At 69.5% G+C, this 18,760-nt stretch overlaps 1 protein-coding gene across 1 annotated transcript; it reads right to left on the reverse strand.

Moving 5' to 3' along the window:
- Positions 1-296: 296 nt before the first annotated feature.
- Positions 297-9,453, reverse strand: IGFBP4 (insulin like growth factor binding protein 4; the record flags this gene model as incomplete). Its single annotated transcript, XM_082494858.1, has 4 exons — positions 297-2,352; positions 2,698-2,832; positions 2,998-3,152; positions 9,078-9,453. 4 exons carry the CDS (start codon positions 9,451-9,453, stop codon positions 2,224-2,226), a joined length of 795 nt encoding a protein of 264 aa, XP_082350984.1. The 3' UTR covers positions 297-2,223.
- Between the last annotated feature and the right edge of the window lie 9,307 nt (positions 9,454-18,760).

Here is an 18,760-nt window from a genome sequence, read left to right on the forward strand (position 1 = left end):
GGGGTGGGCTGGCAGCACGGCCCAGCAGCCGGACCCCCCCGGGGTCGGGGCCGCAAGCACCGCTCCTCCACCCTCTGCCAGTGCTTGAGACGGCGGCCGGAGGGTGCCGAGGTCACCGGCGGTTTCTGGTTTGATTTGGCTGGTTTGGAAGGGGAGCGTTCCCGTAGGGCACACGCCGGGAACGCAGCGCCCAGCCGGTGGGATCCCCGCAGACCCCCCCCCTCTCCTTTTCTTTAAAGCGATGCAAAGATAAAATACACTCGATAGAAACACACTACATAACAGAGAAAACTAAATACAGTAATTACTTTTTTTTTTTTTTTTCCTTTTTGACAATACAAAGGTTCAAGTTTACTGTAAAAGAGAGCCGGTGCTACACGGGAGTCCGAAGGGACGGGCTTGGCCCGGGAGGAACAGGCAGAAGTCACATCGGCGTGGAACAACGCCGCTGGGGTTGGGGAGCCTTACGCTGGTATACGATCGTGTGTAAATACAGCCTTAAACTACAGGAGAGACGATACGAAACACTGGAGCCCTCTGAGCTGGACACAAAACGCGCCCTGGCGAGCGCCGGCATCCCCGGCCGCCCCAAAACCGGGAGAGGCTCCGGTGGCTCTGCCGGCGCTGCCCTGGCTGCGTGCGGGGGGTCTGGGTGGCCGAGGCCACCGCGCTGCCGCTGCGCCCTGCACCCCGCCGGCGTGCCGCTGGGGTCCGGAGGGGGGTAGAAGGGTGTTTCACTAAAACTGAAACATTTCATTCCCATCAGGGGCCTCGGCACCCGCCGGCGCGGCCGGGGCGAAACCACACGGAAAACCAAAACCTCCCACTGCGGCCACGGAACGGCAAAATCCCCTCCGTCTTTGGCACGCTTGCCATGGCAGCCAGCACAGCCATTTCTCACCTAAAAGACATTTAGGTGAAAAATTTCCAGCCCAGCTGGCTCCCACAGAAGAGCTTCAAAGAAAAAGAAGAAGAAAAAATAGCTACAAAAATAGTGACAATTTCTCAGCTGAGAACTTTGCGCTGGCGAAATCCGCAGATCCCATCACTGAGGCGTTCCAGAAATTCGTCCCGGTTGTCACGTTGGCCAAGTTGGAAGAAGAGAAGACAGAAACCATCGCTGGCAGTGCCCCGTTCCGCGGAGATGGAGGATTTCAGCCCCGGGGGCCACGCGGTCGGTTTTAAGATCCCACCAATGACATTTTTTAAATATTAAAAATCTTCGGGGAAGAAGAAAAAAAAAAAAAGCCAAAAGAAGCCCTTCCTGCTGGGAGGCGTTTCCCGGGCAGCCCTCCCCCCCCAGCCCCTCCCTCGGACCCAGCGCCCGCGGGGACGCAATGCATTCCTGGGGGTGCCCCGGGGACGGGGGGGGGGACGGGATGGGCAGGAGGAAAGCGCTGCTTTGTCCCTGCGCAGGGAGCGGGACAGGACGGGGCTGTGGGACCGGCGTTCCCGGGCCATGGGGCCGGGGGGCTGCAGTGGGGAGGGGGAAGGTCTCTTATTGCTCAGTGCGGCTTCGATGCCCACGGCGCGCACACGCTTTGGGCGAGATGGGTCCAGGGAGGGCCCCAGGCAGGCGGTGGCGGTGGGGTCTCTCTGCGCCCCCCCCAGTCGCATGGGCTCCCCCGGTTCTTGGTTCTTGCCCGGGTAGCCGCGGCACAGCCTCCCACTGCCGGGGAGGGCAGGATGAGGCACTTCTGCCGCCACACGCAGAGGTCTGGCGTGGGCGGCAAGGCACTGCGGGCAGGGGTGCACCGCGGCACCCCACAGGGCGCCGGCACGTCTGCGGCTGCCTGCGGGGCCGGGCTGGGCCAGGGCAGCAGACGAACCTCTGCCGCAGCCGCCAGGTCCCCCGGCCGCACCGCAGCACGGAGGGGCTGGGGTGGGGGCTGGGGGGGCACCACGGGGCGGGAGGGCAGCGGCGGCTGCGGGAGCAGCAGCACATGGTGGGTCCTCTCCGCCCACTCCACCCGGGCAGCGTCTGTCCACGCACGTGTCTATGTGGGATGGAGGTGCCGCCGGCGCATACTGGGGACCCCGCAGCGGTGGCGGCTAGTGGTCATGGGCAGCCCGTGGCGCAGAGCATAGGAGCGATCCGAGGCGCGTGCTGGGGTCCCCCGGCACCGGGGAGCTGCTCGGCAGTCGTGTCCCCTCTCTTCCTCTCCTACACAGCCCCGGTGGATGTCCTGGCCGCGGCACAGCGTGGGGCCGCCGCGGTCGTGCTCACATGCTGTCCGCCAGCTGGTGACAGTCCAAGTCCCCCTTCAGCTCCAGGAAGCCCGGCAGCTTCACCCCCGTCTTGCGGTCCACGCACCAGCACTTGCCCCGCTGCCCGTCCAGCGCCGGGTGACACTGAGGGGACAGAGTCGGTGAGGGGTGCCAGCCTGGCCCCCACGGCCACATTCCCGCAGGCTGCCGGGCCGGGGCAACCGGGAGCTCTCATGGGGGCTTTGCCTCCCCCATCCCATCCCATCCCATCCCATCCCATCCCGTCCCGTCCCGTCCTGTCGCTTTTGCAAAGGGCTCCACAACACCCAAAGGGTGATTCCCACCCAAGCCAGGAGCCACGGGTGGGCTCCGCCGTGCCCCGGCACTGAGTCCATCCGTGTCCCCCTCCCCGCCTCACCCCGGCTCTGCAAAATGCCCCCACGCGAGCGGCCCCCCCGGTGCCCCGTGATGGGTGAGAGCCGGTCCTACCTGCTTGGGGTGGAAGTTGCCGTTGCGGTCGCAGTTGGGGATGGGGATGACGTACAGGTCCTCGTGCGTGCGGGTCTGCGAGGCCGCCAGCCTCTCCAGCGCCCGGTGCAGCTCGCTCTGGCACGAGCCCTGCGCCTGGGGGGAGAGGGGGGCTGAGCCGTGCCCCCACCCCAGCACCCCAACACCCCCGCACCCCAACCCTGGAGCACAGCCCAGGGGCACCCAGCGCCCATCCTGCCCTCCCCAGCCCAGCGCCACCCCGGTGCCAGCCGCCCGCCCGCGGTGCCATGTGGTGCTCACTATGGGCCGCGTCTCCTCGCGGTGGTACGGGCCCCCGCTGTTGCGCATCTTGTTGCCGTTGTTGACCCGCTTCGCCTGCTGCTTCTGCAGGCACTTGCGGTCGTGGATGCTGCAGGGGTTGAAGCTGTTGTTGGGGTGGTCGATCTCCTCCTTCTCTGCAAGGACACAGACCGGGGGGAGCTCAGCACCATGGGGCAGCCCCAGGGATGGCGGTGCCCCCGCGGTGCCCCGTTCCTCCACAGAGCAACTTGCACCCCCAGGCACAACGTGCAGCCGGTGCTGCCGGACCCCACACCGCCCTCCCCAGTCCCCGCAGGCGTCACCCCCAGCCCCGGGTCCCCTCCTGCCCCTGCCACCGCCCGGGGCTGAGCTCCCCCTGCAGCACTGGGAAAGGCTCCCGGGAGTTTTTACGACTCATTAGCCACGATTCACGGGCTTGTTGCCATGCGTCTGTTATTGTAGGGTTGCAAATGCACGTGGCAAGGGCGCCGGGCAGTTGCTCCAGTGTGCTGCACGGCACGAGGGTCAGGCTGTGCCCCGGCCAGCCACGTGCCACCAGGCGCCGGCTGCTTGCCCACAGCCAGGGAGCCCCAGCAAGCCCCCGGTGCCCCCAAAAAGCTGCCTCTCAGGAGCTGCAGTGGGAACAGTGCTACCGGAGCTGCACCGGGGCGGTGCTGAGCGCCCGCCAGGCCCAGGACGGCACCGAGCGCCACGGCTGGGAGCGGAGCCGTGCTCTGCCACGGGGCACAGCCCCCGCAAAGACATGAAAGAAGAAATTCCTGGAATAAGAAAGTTAATCTCCCGCGAGGCCAATCCCGAAAGGCGGCGCTTGGCATCCTCGCCTGCGCCAGGAGTGCAGCCAAGCTGCGATCCCAGATGTTGGCAGCTGGACGGAGCGTCATGAGACCCGAGAGCTCTCATCGCGACTTTATTTTTTAAAAAGCTGCCGGTCCCTCCGGTTTGGGGCCCGTTAACGCTCTGCGGAGGGGGGACGCCCCGGGGAGCCGGGGTCCCACCTGCGCTCGGAGCCGCGCCAGGCACAGCCCGAGCAGTGTTGTGACTCCCAACCCGCCGGGGCTGGACGGGGAAAGCGGCCAGGGCTCCCTGCCCGAGCTTATCCCGGGGTTGGGCTTATACCAACCAATATCGCAGCCCACAATGGGAAAAACCTCCCCAGAGCAGGCGGGGGGGCGGCCACGCTGCAGCACGGGTGGAAGCACCCAGGGGCTCACAGCACCAGGGGCGGGTGATGCCCGGCACCGGCACTTCCCGCAGGCAGGCAGCAGGCAGGCAGGCAGCGGGGTCAGAGCTACAGGCTCCTGCCCACCACATCCCCGTGGGATTTCGGCCCTGGTCTCCCATCGGCACCTCACACAGCGGCTCCCCTGCAGCGAAGGGCTCCTGGACCGGCTCCCAGCAGCCCGGCTAAAGTTCACAGCGAAGCCCCGATCAAATCCTTCTCCTTCGTTCCTGTTATTTGCTTTTTGTTTAATCTGTCAATTTTTTCCAGGAAATGGCTCATGCCCTTGAAATTTGAAACACAAACCCAAAGTCTCCAGGACCCCGTGCAGAGCGATGCCAGCCCTGGCGCACACCAGCCCCGATGGCACCAACCACGGGGCCGTGGCGCAACGCGGGCGCCTGCGGCAGAGCCCAGCCGGGGGGTCCGGGGGCTCGGGCAGGGGTGCTCCTTCCCTCCCCCGCCTCCCCCCTACACCTTCCCAGGGAGAGACGCAAGGAAGAGCCAGGCGGGAGGTTTGGCACCAGCAGGGACCACATGCCGAAGTGCCGGCATCTCCATGGAAAGGCACCGGCCGCTGCCCGCTCTGCCCGGGGGAAGCCCTCACCCAGCCCCAGCATGGACAAACACCCCTCCTCCCCCCGCCAGCCCCCTTCAGAGCATCAAATCTCTCGGCTTAAATAAAACCAGATGCCAATAACATTTTCATAAGGTCACATGAAACGTCGGTGCCTCTGGGCAGCGAGGCGGCTCTCGCCCGGCACCCAGCTCTGGGGACAGAGCTCTGGGACCCGCGCTCCCCCGACACAGGGGGGGTTGAGCCGCCCCCCGACTCGCACACCAGCCCCAGGATCCCCCCCGCTGCGGGGATCGCTCGAGGAGCCTCTCACCTCCCTTGGCAATCCTCCTGCACCAGCTGGATGGGGAAACTCCTGGCGCCCGCGCACAAAGACATGGAAAAAGCAACTTCTGTGGAGCCCGGAGGCCCCCGACACTCCAGCCCCCCGCACCGCTCCCGGTGCATCCCTTGGGAAGCACCATGTGGTGCCAGCCCGGCAGTGCCGGTGCCTGTGGGGTGCCCCTGAGCCTTCCCACACCTCTCCCCCCGGTCCAGCTCTGCCCGGCAGCCTCATACGCACACGGTGGCCCATGCAGCGGCCACCACCACTCTGGTGCTGCCGGTCACGGTTGGGGCTGTGCCGGCAGAGAGGGGTCCAGGCGGCAGGGTGGGACAGGCAGAGCAGAGGCAGAGGCGGGGGTGCCGGCTTGGCCGGGGGCTGGGGGAAGCCCCTCTGCTTGGTTTGGGACAAAGCGGGTGCCAAGGGGACGGGACGGGTGCTGCCCTCGCCGGCTGTGCAGACCGGCCGCCCCGTCCCGTCCCGGCAGGAGGAGGATTTCTGCCCAGCCTTCTGCTCAGCCCGTGGACAGGAAACACAAACGAGTCATTCAGCATCGCCTTCAATTAACGGGAGCTGCAAATGAGGTTGGTCACGTGCTGAACTTGTGATTCACCGCGCTGAGCCCAAGGGAGCAGTGAAGGGCTCCGGGCTCCACCGCGTGGCTCCCATGGGAGGAGAGCCCGGGGCAGCGAGCGAAGCCCTGGGACCGTCTGCGTGTCCCTGGGAGAGGGACGAGTGTCAGAGGCCCCCACAGCTCCAGCCCCGCTCCCCCCTACTCCCCCAGCCCAGGCGCAAAGGACCCCACGTGCCCCATGGGCCAGAGGGGACACATCCACGTGTCTGTGGCCGACACGGCACATGAGCCACGGCGCGTCCCAGTGCCCTCCGCTTCCCCGTCTGGCACCCCGGGTGTTGCCTGCGGGTGGTCCTGGCAGGGCCGCGGCGCAGCGCTGGCTCTCTTGGCTGCCGGGGCTCTCGACTTGGCAGGCGCCGGCACGGGGAAGGCTGTGCTCGTCCTGCCGAGCGCTGCCCCGGCAGAGCGCGAGGAGCCGGGGCACGGGGGTGGCCAGAGCGCAGGCACCAGGCACCTTCTGTCCCTTGGCCAGGGGCGCTGGCGGGGAATCCGGGCCCGTCCCCATCTTGCGGGGACACGCTGCTGAGCCCTGCCACCCTCAAATAGGGACAAGCACATCTGTGCCCCCCGCCTCGGCACCCGACGTGAGCCCCATGGAGGAGAGATCGGGATGCAGGAGAGGGTGTGAGGGATGCAGATGTACATTGTTCCCCGTAGGGACCAGAGCCTCGCCGGGAGCAGCGCCCGCCCCGGGGAAACCCGACCATGGGGAAAGGACAGACCCCATCCCGAGGGACAGCGGGGACAGGGCAACAGCCTCTCCTGGTGCCCTGACCGGGCAGAAAGGGCCAGTGACGGATGCACGTGGGGTAGACGCCGCCAGGAGCCAGCCTGTCCTCGCCGCCCGTGCACCATCCAGCCAGGGCTCAGCCACCGCCGCCCCTCCCGGTCACTGAACACGGGAAGGGAACAGGATCCGTCCCAGCCACTGCTTACAGCAACCACACGGGATGCACGCAACTCCCACAGGGTCAGTTTTTCCCAGACATAATTATTTGCCCAGCGTTAAGTCACTCGTCGCGTGCCGGGGAGAACGTCCTCACCTTTTCCCAACTGCCACACACGGGTTCAGCCATCGCCTCCCCCAGACACCCGCAGGCTGTGCCCAAAAGCCGCGGCTGGAACCTCCCGGCTCCGGCCCCATCGCAGGGCTCCGGCTGAGCACCAGGATGCCCCGGGAGCTGGCAGGGCTGGGAGCGGGAGGCAGGGACCGGGGTCCTGCACAAGGTCCCCAGACCCACAGCCATGGAAGAGGGTCTTGGGGCATCCTAGAAAGTCCCATCCAGTGGCTTCCACAGGTCCCGGGCAAGCAGAGAGGCTCCTTCCCGGCGCTGGAGCCGGGAGCCATCGCCCAGCCCCTCGGAAAGCCCAGCCCCCGCGATCCCAGCCTCTTCCCTGGAATGCGGAGCCCCCCGGGCCGAGCCCCCAGACAAAGTGTTTACTGTATGAGCTGCACGTTAACTGCTTCCCAGCCGTCCGCTCGCCCGGCACCCGCTCAGCACCGGGGGACACAGCGCAGCCGAGGGGCACCTGCTCCGTACGCCCCCGCCTCTAAACAGGCATTTAAGTCCCTTCTGCTTACCCGCAGGGGACCCGTCAGAGGCACTGGCCGTGCCGGGGTGCCCTCGCCGTGCCAGGCAGGGCTGCGGGGGGAGCGATGGAGACTGCAGCCCCCAGCCCCCCGCTCATGCCGGCTCTGGGCCATCGGAGCAGGACAGGGACCTGCAGCTCTGACGTCCCACTGGGACCTTCCCACTGGGGCTGCACCGAGCGATGTGCTGCGGCGTGTCCTGCCCGCGTCCTGCTGGGCTGCCCCGAGCGAAGGGGCTCCCCGCTGCCCGCTCCCCCGTTCTGCCACCTGCGACACTGCAGGCAGGCGCGAGCCCGGCTCCCACAGCCACCCACCCGTCCCCAGCAAAGCCAAAACGCCGCGGGAAGGAAGGGAAAAAACTGCAAGCCTGTTTCCTAAAGGCTCTGGGAAAAAATGCTGCGTTACACGGGGCACGGCCAAAACCAACAGGCCTTGGCAGCCCGACGCAGCCCCAGGCCAGGGAGCCCAGACAGCTCCTGCAGGATGTGGGATGAGGACAGACAGGCAGGGCAGGGGGTCTCTGCGGCAGACCCCATGCCAAGCACTCGCGGCCAACTCCTGTCCCCGGAGAGGGGCGGCCGGAGGGACCCACCTGCAAAGGGCCCTCCCCACCATGGGGACACCGGCGGAGCTGTCATGGACCGGCCATGTGAGGAGGGAACGGAGCCGAGACCCGGCCCTTGGGGCGGGCAGGGACGGACGCTGCTCCAGCCCCTTCTGCCCCTCGGGGAGCTCGGGGTGACCCCACACGGGGACACAGGGCCAAGCCAGCTTGTGGACTGTCCCGGGGCAGGCTGCTGCTCCCCAGCTCCAGGGGACATGATCCCCATCACAGTCCGCGGGATGGGGAAGGGGGGAGCATGGCAACCAGACCCACTGACGGGGCAGCCCCACGGGGCAGCTCTCCCCGCTCGGCCCCCAGCAGCGGCTCCATTCCCGCTGTCAAAGCCATGGCACAACCTGCACAGAGCTGGGGCTGGGCTCCCACCTCCCGCTCCGCTCCCGGCCCCCGGCCCCTGCCCGAGCACCATGGGGGTGGCAGGGGGCCACGACCAGCATGGCGAGAGGGTCCTGGGGCACACAGGCGTGGGCAGAGCCCCCACCCAGGCAGGGGGTTTCTGCAGCCTGGCCCTGCCTGCTGCCCACAGCCCCTGTCCTGCCCGGCCGCGGGAAGGACACAGCTCGTGGCAGAGCCCCGGCACAGCGCCCGGCCTGACGTGCCTGCGAGGGAAGCAGGTGCCCCGTGGCCTCTTTCCTGTTTCCTCCGGGCAGTGCAGGCAGAGCCGCCGGCAGCATCCCGGGGAAGCGGCAGTACAGGGGTCACCACGCAACGGGAGCCTCCCCGGCAGCTGGGACCTGTCCCCAAAGGCTGTGGGTGCCGGCAGGACCCCGCGCTGCCCTGCCGTCCAGGGGCACTCTGCAGCCAGGGCACGGCGGGTGACGAATCCTTGCGAAGCACCCTGCTCCAGCGTGCACGGAGCCACCGGAGCCACCCACTGCTGTGCCAGCGGAGGGTAAGGATGGCACAGATGTGACCCGCTGGTACCCGGCAGTGGGAGCTCAGCGCTGCTCTGCGCGTCCCCATCCCGGGCTGTCCCTGCTGAGCCCCCCGCCCGCTCCGTGCCCCACCACCCCAACTCCCGGCCAAGCCAGCGGCCAGGGGGGCACCGCCGGCGACCCGCCACCCACCCGGCACCCCCGCCCGGCCGCCCTTACCTGGGGGGTGGAGGCTCTCCTGGATGGCCTCGACGTCGGCCAGGTCGGTGCAGACGCCCTGGCCGTGCATGAGGGTGTGCAGGGGCCGGGGCACGCCGCGGGGGGGGTAGCAGCGCAGCCCGGCGCCGCAGCGGGCGGTGTAGACGCCGCAGGCGGTACCGCGGCCGAGGGCGCAGGTCGCGCAGCAGCCGCAGCCCGGTTCCCGCACCAGCTCCGCGCAGCCCTGCGGAGCCTTGCAGCGCGCCAGCCGCTCCTCCGAGCACGGCGGGCACTGGATCGCCTCCTCGCCGGCCCCCGGCCCCGCCGCCGCCGCCAGCAGCACCAGCAGCAGCGGCACCAGCGGCACCGGCAGCGCGCGCCCGGCGGCTCCGCGCATGGCGGCCCCGCTCCGCGCCCGCGCTCCGGCCCGCTGCTGGCGGCGCTGGGCTGGCGGCGGGCGCGGGGCGGCGGCGGGGCGGCTTTATGCGGCCCGTGGCCACACCTCCCGCCGCCGGCACCGGGGCCACCGGCGGGGCCGCCCCCGCCGCCACCGGGAAGCCACCGGGGAGAGACGCTCCCCCGCCCGACGGAGGGGGCGGCTGCGGCGGCGGCACCGGTGGTTTCAGCACCGGGGAGGGCGGCTTCGGCACCGGGGCCACCGGCGGGGCAGCTCCGGCATCGGGCGGCCCGGAGACCCCCGCGCCCCCCTCCGCGGACCGCCCGCCGCCCCCGCGCAGCCCCGCTGCTCCCGGCGGCCGCCCCGACGCCCTGCGCGCCGCCGCCCGCCCCGTCCTGAGAGCAACTGGGATGAACTGGGGGGGGGGGAGGGGGGCGGGACGGACAGACGGACACCATACGGGGCTGCGTGGCGGGGGCTGTGGCCAAGACCCCCAGCGTGGGGGGCAGCCCCGGGGTGGGCTCCAGGCCCCGGGCGCGGGGGGCACCGGTGAGAGCAAAAGCGCTGCCGGCAACGCAGCCCCGGGGGCAGCGCAGCCCCCGTCCGCCGGGGACGCCCCCGGGGGGCACCGCCGGCTCCCCGCGCCCCCCCGGCCCCGCACCCGCCGGCTCCCCGCGCCCCGCCGGCCCCGCGGCGGCCCGGGATAAGTTGAAAGCTGCCGGCACCTAGCGGCTGCTTCGGAAATCGGGAGGGAGGCGGGCGGCGAGCCCGAGCATCCCTCCCCGCCGCCCCCGCCCCGCCGGGCCCCGCAGCGCCCGGGCAGCACCGCGGGGGGGCGGAGGGTCGGGAGACGGCAGGGACCGGCCCTTGTGCCCGGGGGGACGGGCCCCCGAGCATCACCCACCCGGGGGCCTGGTGACCCGTGAGCTGCACCCGGGGGCATCTCAGCCAGCGCCGGGCTCGGGGCAGCCGGGGGGACGCGCCTGAATGTGGCAGAGAGGTCCTGGACACAGCCCGGGGTGGGGTGAGCTCCGGCACAGCCCCGCTGCCCCTGCCCCTGCCCTGCCGGAGATGCCGCCACGCCTGGGCCGGCCTTGCCCGGCTGTCCCCCACACGCCTGGCTCGCTGCGGGGGGTGGAAAGGCGAAAGAGAGCCCCTCTGTCCCACGGACAGGACCCGCTGTGGCCAGGGGTAAGGCAGAGACTCGCTGAACTCATGCCATGGGACGAGGAGCGGCTGGGCGCATCGTCCCGCGTGCCCAGGGCCACACGGGCACAGCAGCGGCTGGGTGCTGGCTGTGGCACCATGCGGCAAACACGGCAACGCCGGCAAAACCGCCACCCTGTGCTGCACAAAGACTGCCGAGACGACCACAACCACCGCACCACCAGCACCAACGGGGAGATGGTACAGCCCGTCAGGAAGGTGACCTTCACCCTGTGGGACACGGGGAGCCAGCCCAGCCTCGTGTGGCACCGCAGGGCGAGCACAACGTGCAGGGAACAACCACGTCTCGAGGACACGGCTGAGCAACGGGAGCGGTTGGGGTTTGCGACTGCGCTCTGCACCACATACATGGCAATTAACAGTTGTTAAATACTTGGACATTAGCAGCTCCTGGGCCATGTGTGCAGCGGGGGGGATGCGGGGCAGCCCCCTAGGGGTGGCAAAAGCTTCCAAGGGGTCCCAGGAGGCAAGGGGACGCAACACACCTGGGCTGCCCCAGGGACATCCTGCCCCAGGGCAGCGGCAGCAGCAGCCCACAGCTCCTTCCTGCAGCTCCTGCAGCTCCCGCAGCTCCCGCCGCTCCTGCCCCAGCTCCGTTCGCAGTGGGGCAGGCCTGTTCCCAGGCACCCGCAGCAGGGCTCGGCAGGCTCCTCTGCCACGGAGGTGTGAGGGGGGTCCCGCCGGGGCTCAGCTCCGGTTGTGCTCAGGAACTTAATGCAGCAGAGAGGGACAGGAGCAGGCGCGGGGCCCCGTGTGCATGTGGTACTGGATGTCACTTGTTTCCTTTGCCCTGGTTAAACAGGCAAGGAGGAGGAAGGTGGGGAGCAGCGAGCGGACAAGAAGCCACTTCCCCAGCGTGCTTGCAGCCCGGCCACGCACGGAAAGGGCTCAGCACATCACAGCCCCCTCGAGAGGAGCAGAGCCAGCCTGTAACGCAGGGCCCGGCCTGACAACCCCACACTCATCTCGCAGGTGAGCACATCTAGCGCTTAAACTGGCATTTTGAGGCTAGAGCGGAGCGCTGGTGGCACTGGCCGCAGAGGCTCCTGGGACCGTATTTTCTCTCCCGTGCAGGTGAGCTGGGCAGCGCTGAGCGTGCAGGCAGGACACGCACAGGCCGGTAGTGCTTGGGGCGGGCAGGCAGGGTCCGTGTCCCCCATGGTCCCCAGACCCCCCCTCCTCTCCCAGCGGTTACAGGGGGCCCTGGAAGGCATCGGCGCGCAGTAGCGCCCCAGATGCCCTGCCCTGCCCTGCCCTGCTGCGCGGTGGCCATGACTCGGGGCAGAGGCGCCAGCCTTGACACAGTGTCCAAGCGGGGACCAAACCCAAACAGGTGCCCATCCCCGCTTTGGCCGCGGCACCTTATCAGGCCTTGGCAGCGCTGAGCGCCCGCAGGGCAGACTGTTGTGTCTGCGGGCGGAGGCAGCGCGGCGGTGCTGCCGGCTGGCGGGGCGCACAGAGGACGAGGACGCTCTCGCTGCGCAGCCCCGGGGGCTGTCCCCCCCCTCTGGCCAGGCACAGCTCCTCCCAGCACCATCCTGCGCAGTGGAGAGGGGCTGGGCTGGTGCACCCCACAGCCGTGCTGCCCCCCACCTCAGTCACAGCCCTGCGGCCAGGGAGGGTGCTCGGTGCGCGGAGTTCGATGCTCGGGGCACACACAGCGCTCAGTGCTCGGTGCAGCCCAGCTCCCCCGCCTGCGATGGGGCAGCCCAGTGCCCCCAGCCCCAGCGCTCTCTGGGCTCCCAGCACGGCTTTCCCAATCTCAGTGGCTCTTTGGGGTTCCCGAGACCGTGGGTGTCCAGGCTGGCTGTGGCTTCCCTGCCACTCGCCCCAGCAGGGTCTGGAGCTGCCCCAGCCCTGGGGAGAGGCGGCAGGTCAGCGCAAGGCAGGGGCAGATGGGGGGCTGGTGGTCAGAGAGGGCTGGAGACCCCCAGCTGAGGGTGGCCCTGATGGAACTGGTGAGAGACAGAGCGCATTGCACCCGCTGTGGGACACGGTGACTGCACACACCGCAGGGCGCAGGTATCGCATGCACTGCAGGACCTCCACGCCTGCCGAGCTCTCGCAGCCCAGTCCCCAGGGCTCAGCCCGGCCGACCCGTGAGACGGTCTCTGTCCCCTCCCGGCACGAGGCACCGGTGGCTGGTCAGACCCCACAGAGCGCCCGGCTGCTCTTACCGCGGCCGATGCTCCCTGCCCTTGGCCAGCCCCTTCCTCCACTCTCCTCCTCGCTGGTTTTACTCCCCATTTCCAGGCAGCATCTCCTCCCCAGCCCTCCCTCGCCTTGGTGCCAGCAGCTCCTCCCAGCCCTGGCTCCCTTTCCCACGGTTCCCGGCTGTCCTCCTCGCCACTGGCCCAGGGGGCAGAGGGTGACCCGGCTGTGTGGGTGCTCAGCCCCCGCCGGATGCGACCCGCGGGGCGTGGGTGCCGGGGCGGGCGAGAGGCGTGTTGGGCGGCGCGGGGGCCGCCGTGATAACAGCGGGGGCCGTGCCAGGGCCACGGGAGCAGACGGCGCGGGTGAGCGGGATGAGCCAAGCACCCCTGTCCTGGGCAGCCTGGCCCCGAGGCAGCGGCATGGGGTCCGGCAGCACCCAGTGCCTCCTCCGCGCGCTCTGCATCCTCTCTGTGCTGGCCGGGCGCCTGCCCCCTGCCACAGCCCAGTGGTTTTACCCCCTGGGCTCCGAGGACACCACGCCGGATCTGGGCACCAGCCCCACGGCCCCCACGGCGCCCACCCTGGACGGGGAGGAAGGTAGGCACAGTGGGACGGGGGCACGGCTTCCCCAGCACCCCCAGCTCCTGCACCCCGGCAAGGAGGGGGCACCGCTGGGCATAAGGCTGGAGGCTGAGGTGTGGGGTGCCGGGGTGCGGGGCTGATGGTGGCACCGCTGTAGCCACAGCAGGTGCTGGGAACTGGAAGTGCTGTGCCACTCCAGTCCCTCTCCAGCCCTCCCACCTCCCACCCCATCACCCCTTTGCTCCTGCAGACACAGACACCGGCGGTGTGGAGCCCACACAAAAGGTGCTGCTGAGCAAACCCCCACTGGCGACAGCCCCCCGACGCCGAGAGCCCCTCGCCAGGGGGGCAGCGAAGGGCCCGGGCCGTGCCCTGCCACGCACACGAGGAAAGGTGCCTTTCCCCGGGCAGCGTCCCCCCCCGGGCTCCCCCAGCCCTCCTGAAACTCCCCAGCCGCTGCCGGGTGCCTCGCCGCGTCCTTCCCCTTATCTGTGCCCTGCTCTGGCCCCGAGCCACGGCCCAGCTGCCTCTGCCCCCTCGGAAAGGAGCTGCGGCAGCTCCCGCTGTCCCCCCGCATGGCACAGCCCCGCAGCAGCCCCAGGGCTCGGCCACCACCCTGGGCTGCAGGGGGGTCTCTGTGCCCCCCACCATCCCCCCTAGTCCCACGCTGAGCTCTCCCCGTCCATCCTGGCAGCACCGAAACGCAGTCACGGTCACTCCAGAGATCTTCGAGGGGAGCGCGGAGGAAGAGGAGTTCCTGCAGATCAAGGTGGGGGAGGGGTCCTGGTCCCCAGGGGGGGCTGAGAGGGGCAGCCCGGGGTGGGCACCCGGGCAAGGAGTTCTGGGGGACGTGGGGCTGGCAGGGCAGGACAGGGACGGTGCTCGGGGGTCTCGCACTCAGCCCCTCCTCTCCTCCGCACAGACAACAGCGAAGGGGCGGCCGCGGTGGGAGCCCCCGGCCCCGCGGACAGACCCTGCTCCCCAGGTGAGAGGTGGGCGCAGTGCGCCCGTGCCGGATGCTGCAGCCACAGCTCCCGTCCCGCAGCTCACCGCTCTCTCCCTCTCCAGATGCACAATGGCTCCGGCTGTGTCTGCCCCGTGCGCCCCGGCCCTCCCGGCCCTCCCGGCCCAAAGGTGCGATGGTGTCCCCCAGAGAGAGGCACGGGGACCGCGGGGAGAAATCCCACGGCTCTTTTGGCCGTGCAAAACTTTTTCTGCGCAGGCTTTGGACTCTCGCTGTGGGGTCTGGGTTGCGGGGGGACTCAGGTGTCCCCTGGCGGGGGGGGGGGCAGCAGGTCCCTGCGGTGGGGACCGGCAGGGAAAGCGCCGGGAGCCGGGAGCCAGGCTCTGTCTTCCTCCGACAGGGAGAGAAAGGCGACCGAGGGTCCCCGGGAGAGCGAGGCCAGCCCGGATTCTCTGGGGAGAGAGGGAAGTCCGGCAGCCCGGGACAGCCAGGTCACCAGGGTCCCCGGGGCCCTCCAGGTCCTCCGGGACCTCCAGGGCCCCCAGGACCACCAGGCGCCTGGGGAGCCAGGAGCCCACCTGCGCCCGCCGCCCTCCCCAAGGGATCGGAGAATGAGGTGAGCGCCGGGTGGGGGGGCACAGGCAGGCGATGCCGAGGCGGGTGGGCGATGCCGGTGCTGGCTGCAGTGTCCGTCCCCAGCTGGACCAGCAAGGATGGGGAGGGCTGGGACACACGGCCGTGGGAGTGGGCAGCCCAGGGAAGGGGGACCAGAGGATGGGACGCAGCCGTTCACCATCTCTGCTCTCTCTTTCCTCTCTCCCTCCAACCCGACAAGCAGCTGGGATCATCCAGCCCTGCAGGGAACCGCGGACCCCCAGGTCCCCCCGGGCTGCCCGGACCACCAGGCTACCCAGGCCACAAAGGCCCCCCGGGGGTGCCTGGGCGGGATGGGCAGCCAGGACCCCCCGGCCCACCGGGGGCTGTGGGGCCACCCGGTTTTCCTGGGGCTGAAGGACCTCTGGGATCTCCAGGCTCAGCTGGGCCAGACGGACCCCCAGGGGCACCAGGGCTCCCAGGGCCACAAGGTCCCCCCGGGGTGCCTGGGCACGAAGGACCCCCCGGTCCCGCAGGACCTGCATCACTCCCTGGCAAACCAGGGCTACGAGGGGAGCCGGGATTCCCTGGACTAAAGGTGAGGGGGTCCCAACCCAGCCCACCCACGGCCCTGGGGCCAGTGCAGAGCCAGCAGGGCGGGGATGGGGCAACCGGGCTCGCCGACCCCTCACTCTACCCCGGTGGGGAGCACCCCCAGCACTGGGGGGCTCTGGGGCTGCCCCAGCCCTGCCTCTGCGGGGCTCGGGGGGAGATGGGGTGCTGAGCCCCCGGGCTCACCGCTCCACACGCCATGTGCCGGCAGGGCGAGAAGGGCGAGCACGGACTGCCGGGCATGCCGGGGAGCCCTGGCCGGACTGGAGAGACGGGGTCCCCGGGCATGCCCGGTCCCATGGGGCCACCGGGGCCGCCAGGGGACTACAGGGTGAGTAGGGGGTCCGCAGCTATGGGTGCTCCGAGGCAGGGGCAGCCCCCATGCTCACCCTGTCACGTCCTCTCCTTCCAGTGCGACTCACGCCACGCAGGGCACCGCGGATCGGCCGGGCCACCGGGCCCCAAGGTGAGCTGGGGGAGCGGGCACCGCGGGCGGCGGGTGTTGGCAGCGAGGGCACGGGGACAGTGCTGGCCACAGCCACTCCCCGGTGCTGGCACCAAGACCAAACAGCTCCATGGCGGGTGTTACCCCACGGAGTGAGGCACAGCGCTGGGCCGGGGGCCGGGAGCACCGGGGTGCTGATGGGACGTCTCTTCTTTGCTTGCAGGGAGAAAAGGGCGACCCCGGAGAGCGGGTTTGTAGCCGCAGGTGCCGGCGCGGGGGGAGCTGGCTGAGGGGGGTCCCGTCCCCACACCCTGAGTGTGAACCCCGGAGCCCCACGCATTGCCTCTGTGTCAGGGCAGTGGCAGCCTTCGCCTCACCCCGGTGGCACCGCGAGAGTCCCCAAATGGGCTGGGGCACGGGGCGGGGGTGGCGAGTGACACCGTCCCCTGCGACACAAGCAAATGCACATGTGCACACACTCATGCGTGCAGGGAGCGCACACGTGTGCACACCCATGCAAGCATGCAGTGCACCCATGCACACACACGTGCACAGCCGTGCACACGCGCAGCACACACACACCCCCATCCCCACCACCCAGCACAGGCTCTAATCCCGCCTCTCTCTGCGGCTCACCCAGGGGTGCTGCTACGGGGAACACGGGTGCAAACCAGGCCACCTCCCCTTCCCCGGCACTGGCAGCCAGTCTGGCTCCTGGGTGCCCATCAGCGGGTACCAAACGGTAAGTCCTCAGAGTTCGTGGCGCCCCATCACGACGAGGAGTGCCCAGAGACCCCAGCCTGGCCCTGGGGACCCTGCTGCCACAGCCCAGGTGGCTCTGTGGTGCCCCACACCATGGCTTAGCCCACCAGCAGCTCTGTGGGGCTCGTGGGACGGAGGATGGAGGGACAGAGGGATGGAGGGATGGAGGGATGAGGTATGGAGGATGGAGGGATGGAGGATGGAGAGGGGGAGGATGGATATCCGCCTCGATCTTCTCTCTTTCTCTGCAGGGTGGCAAAGAGGAGCCAGAGATCTACGGAGCGATCATTCCCCATGTGAGAGACGGTGCCCGGCACCCGTCTACGCGCTGCCTCGGCCCGGGGAGGTTCAGCCCCGGGAGGGGATCGGAGCGGGAGGGACGGGAGACAGCAGTGGGGTGTCTTATAGCTGCCCCCCCAAAGGCAGCACCAAAACAGCCCAGTCCCATCTCCACACTGCTCTACTGCAGGGTCTTCGAGGTCCCCCTGGTCCCCCCGGCCCCCCTGGCCCCCCCGGAGCACCAGGTCTCCTCTACCTCAACGTAAGGCCCAGCGCGGGCTGTGCACACGCCTGTGCCAGAGCACACACATGTGAGCGTGCACGGCACGAGCGGCTCCCCACAAACGGCCTGTCTTTGCTTCCAGCGGGTTTACCCCATCCGTGCCCAGCCGCCCTGCAAGCAGCCGGTAAGCCGCAGCCTCGCTGTCCCTGAGAGAGCCCCTGTCCCTTCCCGGTGTGCCGGGAAGGGCGTCTCTGTGCCCAGTGGCGGTAACGGGCCCCACTTGCCTTCGCAGGCAGCTGCCGACGCAGGCTGGGCAGCAGGTAAGGGCATTTATTGGGTGTTTTGGGGGCTCCAGCCTCCTCGGAAACACCTTTTGTGAAGTCTCTCCTCCCTTCCCGGGCGCCAGAGCCGTGCCACCCTGCACAGGTCCCTGGCACCGCAGCTCTCCCACCCGGCTCCCGCTGCCACCGCGTCCCTGTGCCGGGGCTGGTTCCCGCGGGAGCACCCAGCCCCTGCACCGGGGCGTCTTGTGACCCCCCCCTCCTCTCCGGGTTCTCCAGATGCCGATATCCCTCGGACGGAGCAGCCGGACTCCCACGCCGATCTCCAGGTGCGTCCTGGCTGCGGCCACGGGCGAGCTCCCCAGGCTGTGTGGCTGCCCCGTGCACCGCAGCTGGACCATGGACCTCTCCATCCCCCCCAGCGCCAGACGTGGGTCTTCAGGTCCAAGGAGCTGATGCTGAAGTCAGGCAGCGCCGTGCCCGAGGGGAGCCTGGTCTACGTGCGGGAAGGGAGCAGCGCCTTCCTCCGGACCCCCACCGGCTGGAGCCGCCTCCTGGTACTGTGCACCCCCTCGGGGTCCCTCGCAGGGAGGGGGGCTCCAGGCTCCAGCCCTGGCAGCCGGCACCGGGCTGGGTTTGGCGCTGGGGCAGCAGAGCCCGGGGAAGGAGCCAGTTCCCCCCTGACCCGTCCCTCTGCTCCTTGCGTTGCGCAGCTGGAGGATTCGGAATCGCTCTTTGCCAGTGACGACCCCTCCGCCTCCACCCTACGGTACCAGGTGAGGGGTGCGGGCAGCCGCTGCGTCCGCTCACGTCCCAGCGAGGGGACAGAGCCCCCCTTTGCCTTCCGGGGGGGACAGGCCCCCGCAGAACCGTCCTCTCCTTTCCATCCAGGAGGCGAAGCAAGTGCAGACGAGAGGTCCCAACACAGGGCCACCCTCGCTGGCCCCCATGGACTCGCTGGTGAGCATTGCCCTGAGCCCTGCTGCGGGTCCGGCTGCACCGGGAGGGACATGGCATGGAGATGGGCTCTTGGCAGGGCAGTGCCAGCCCGGCACACGCAGAGCCTGGGGTCGTGTTGGGATGGCAAGAGTGCTGCACCCGTGGCACAGCGATTTGTGTCCCCAGGCTGAACTGAGCCATGTTATTCCAGGTCCAGAAGGAGGATGGACAAGGGCTGCCCCAGA

Source organism: Vanellus vanellus (genome assembly GCF_965231255.1).
Source record: "Vanellus vanellus genome assembly, chromosome: 24".
Classification (NCBI taxonomy): Eukaryota; Metazoa; Chordata; class Aves; order Charadriiformes; family Charadriidae; genus Vanellus; species Vanellus vanellus.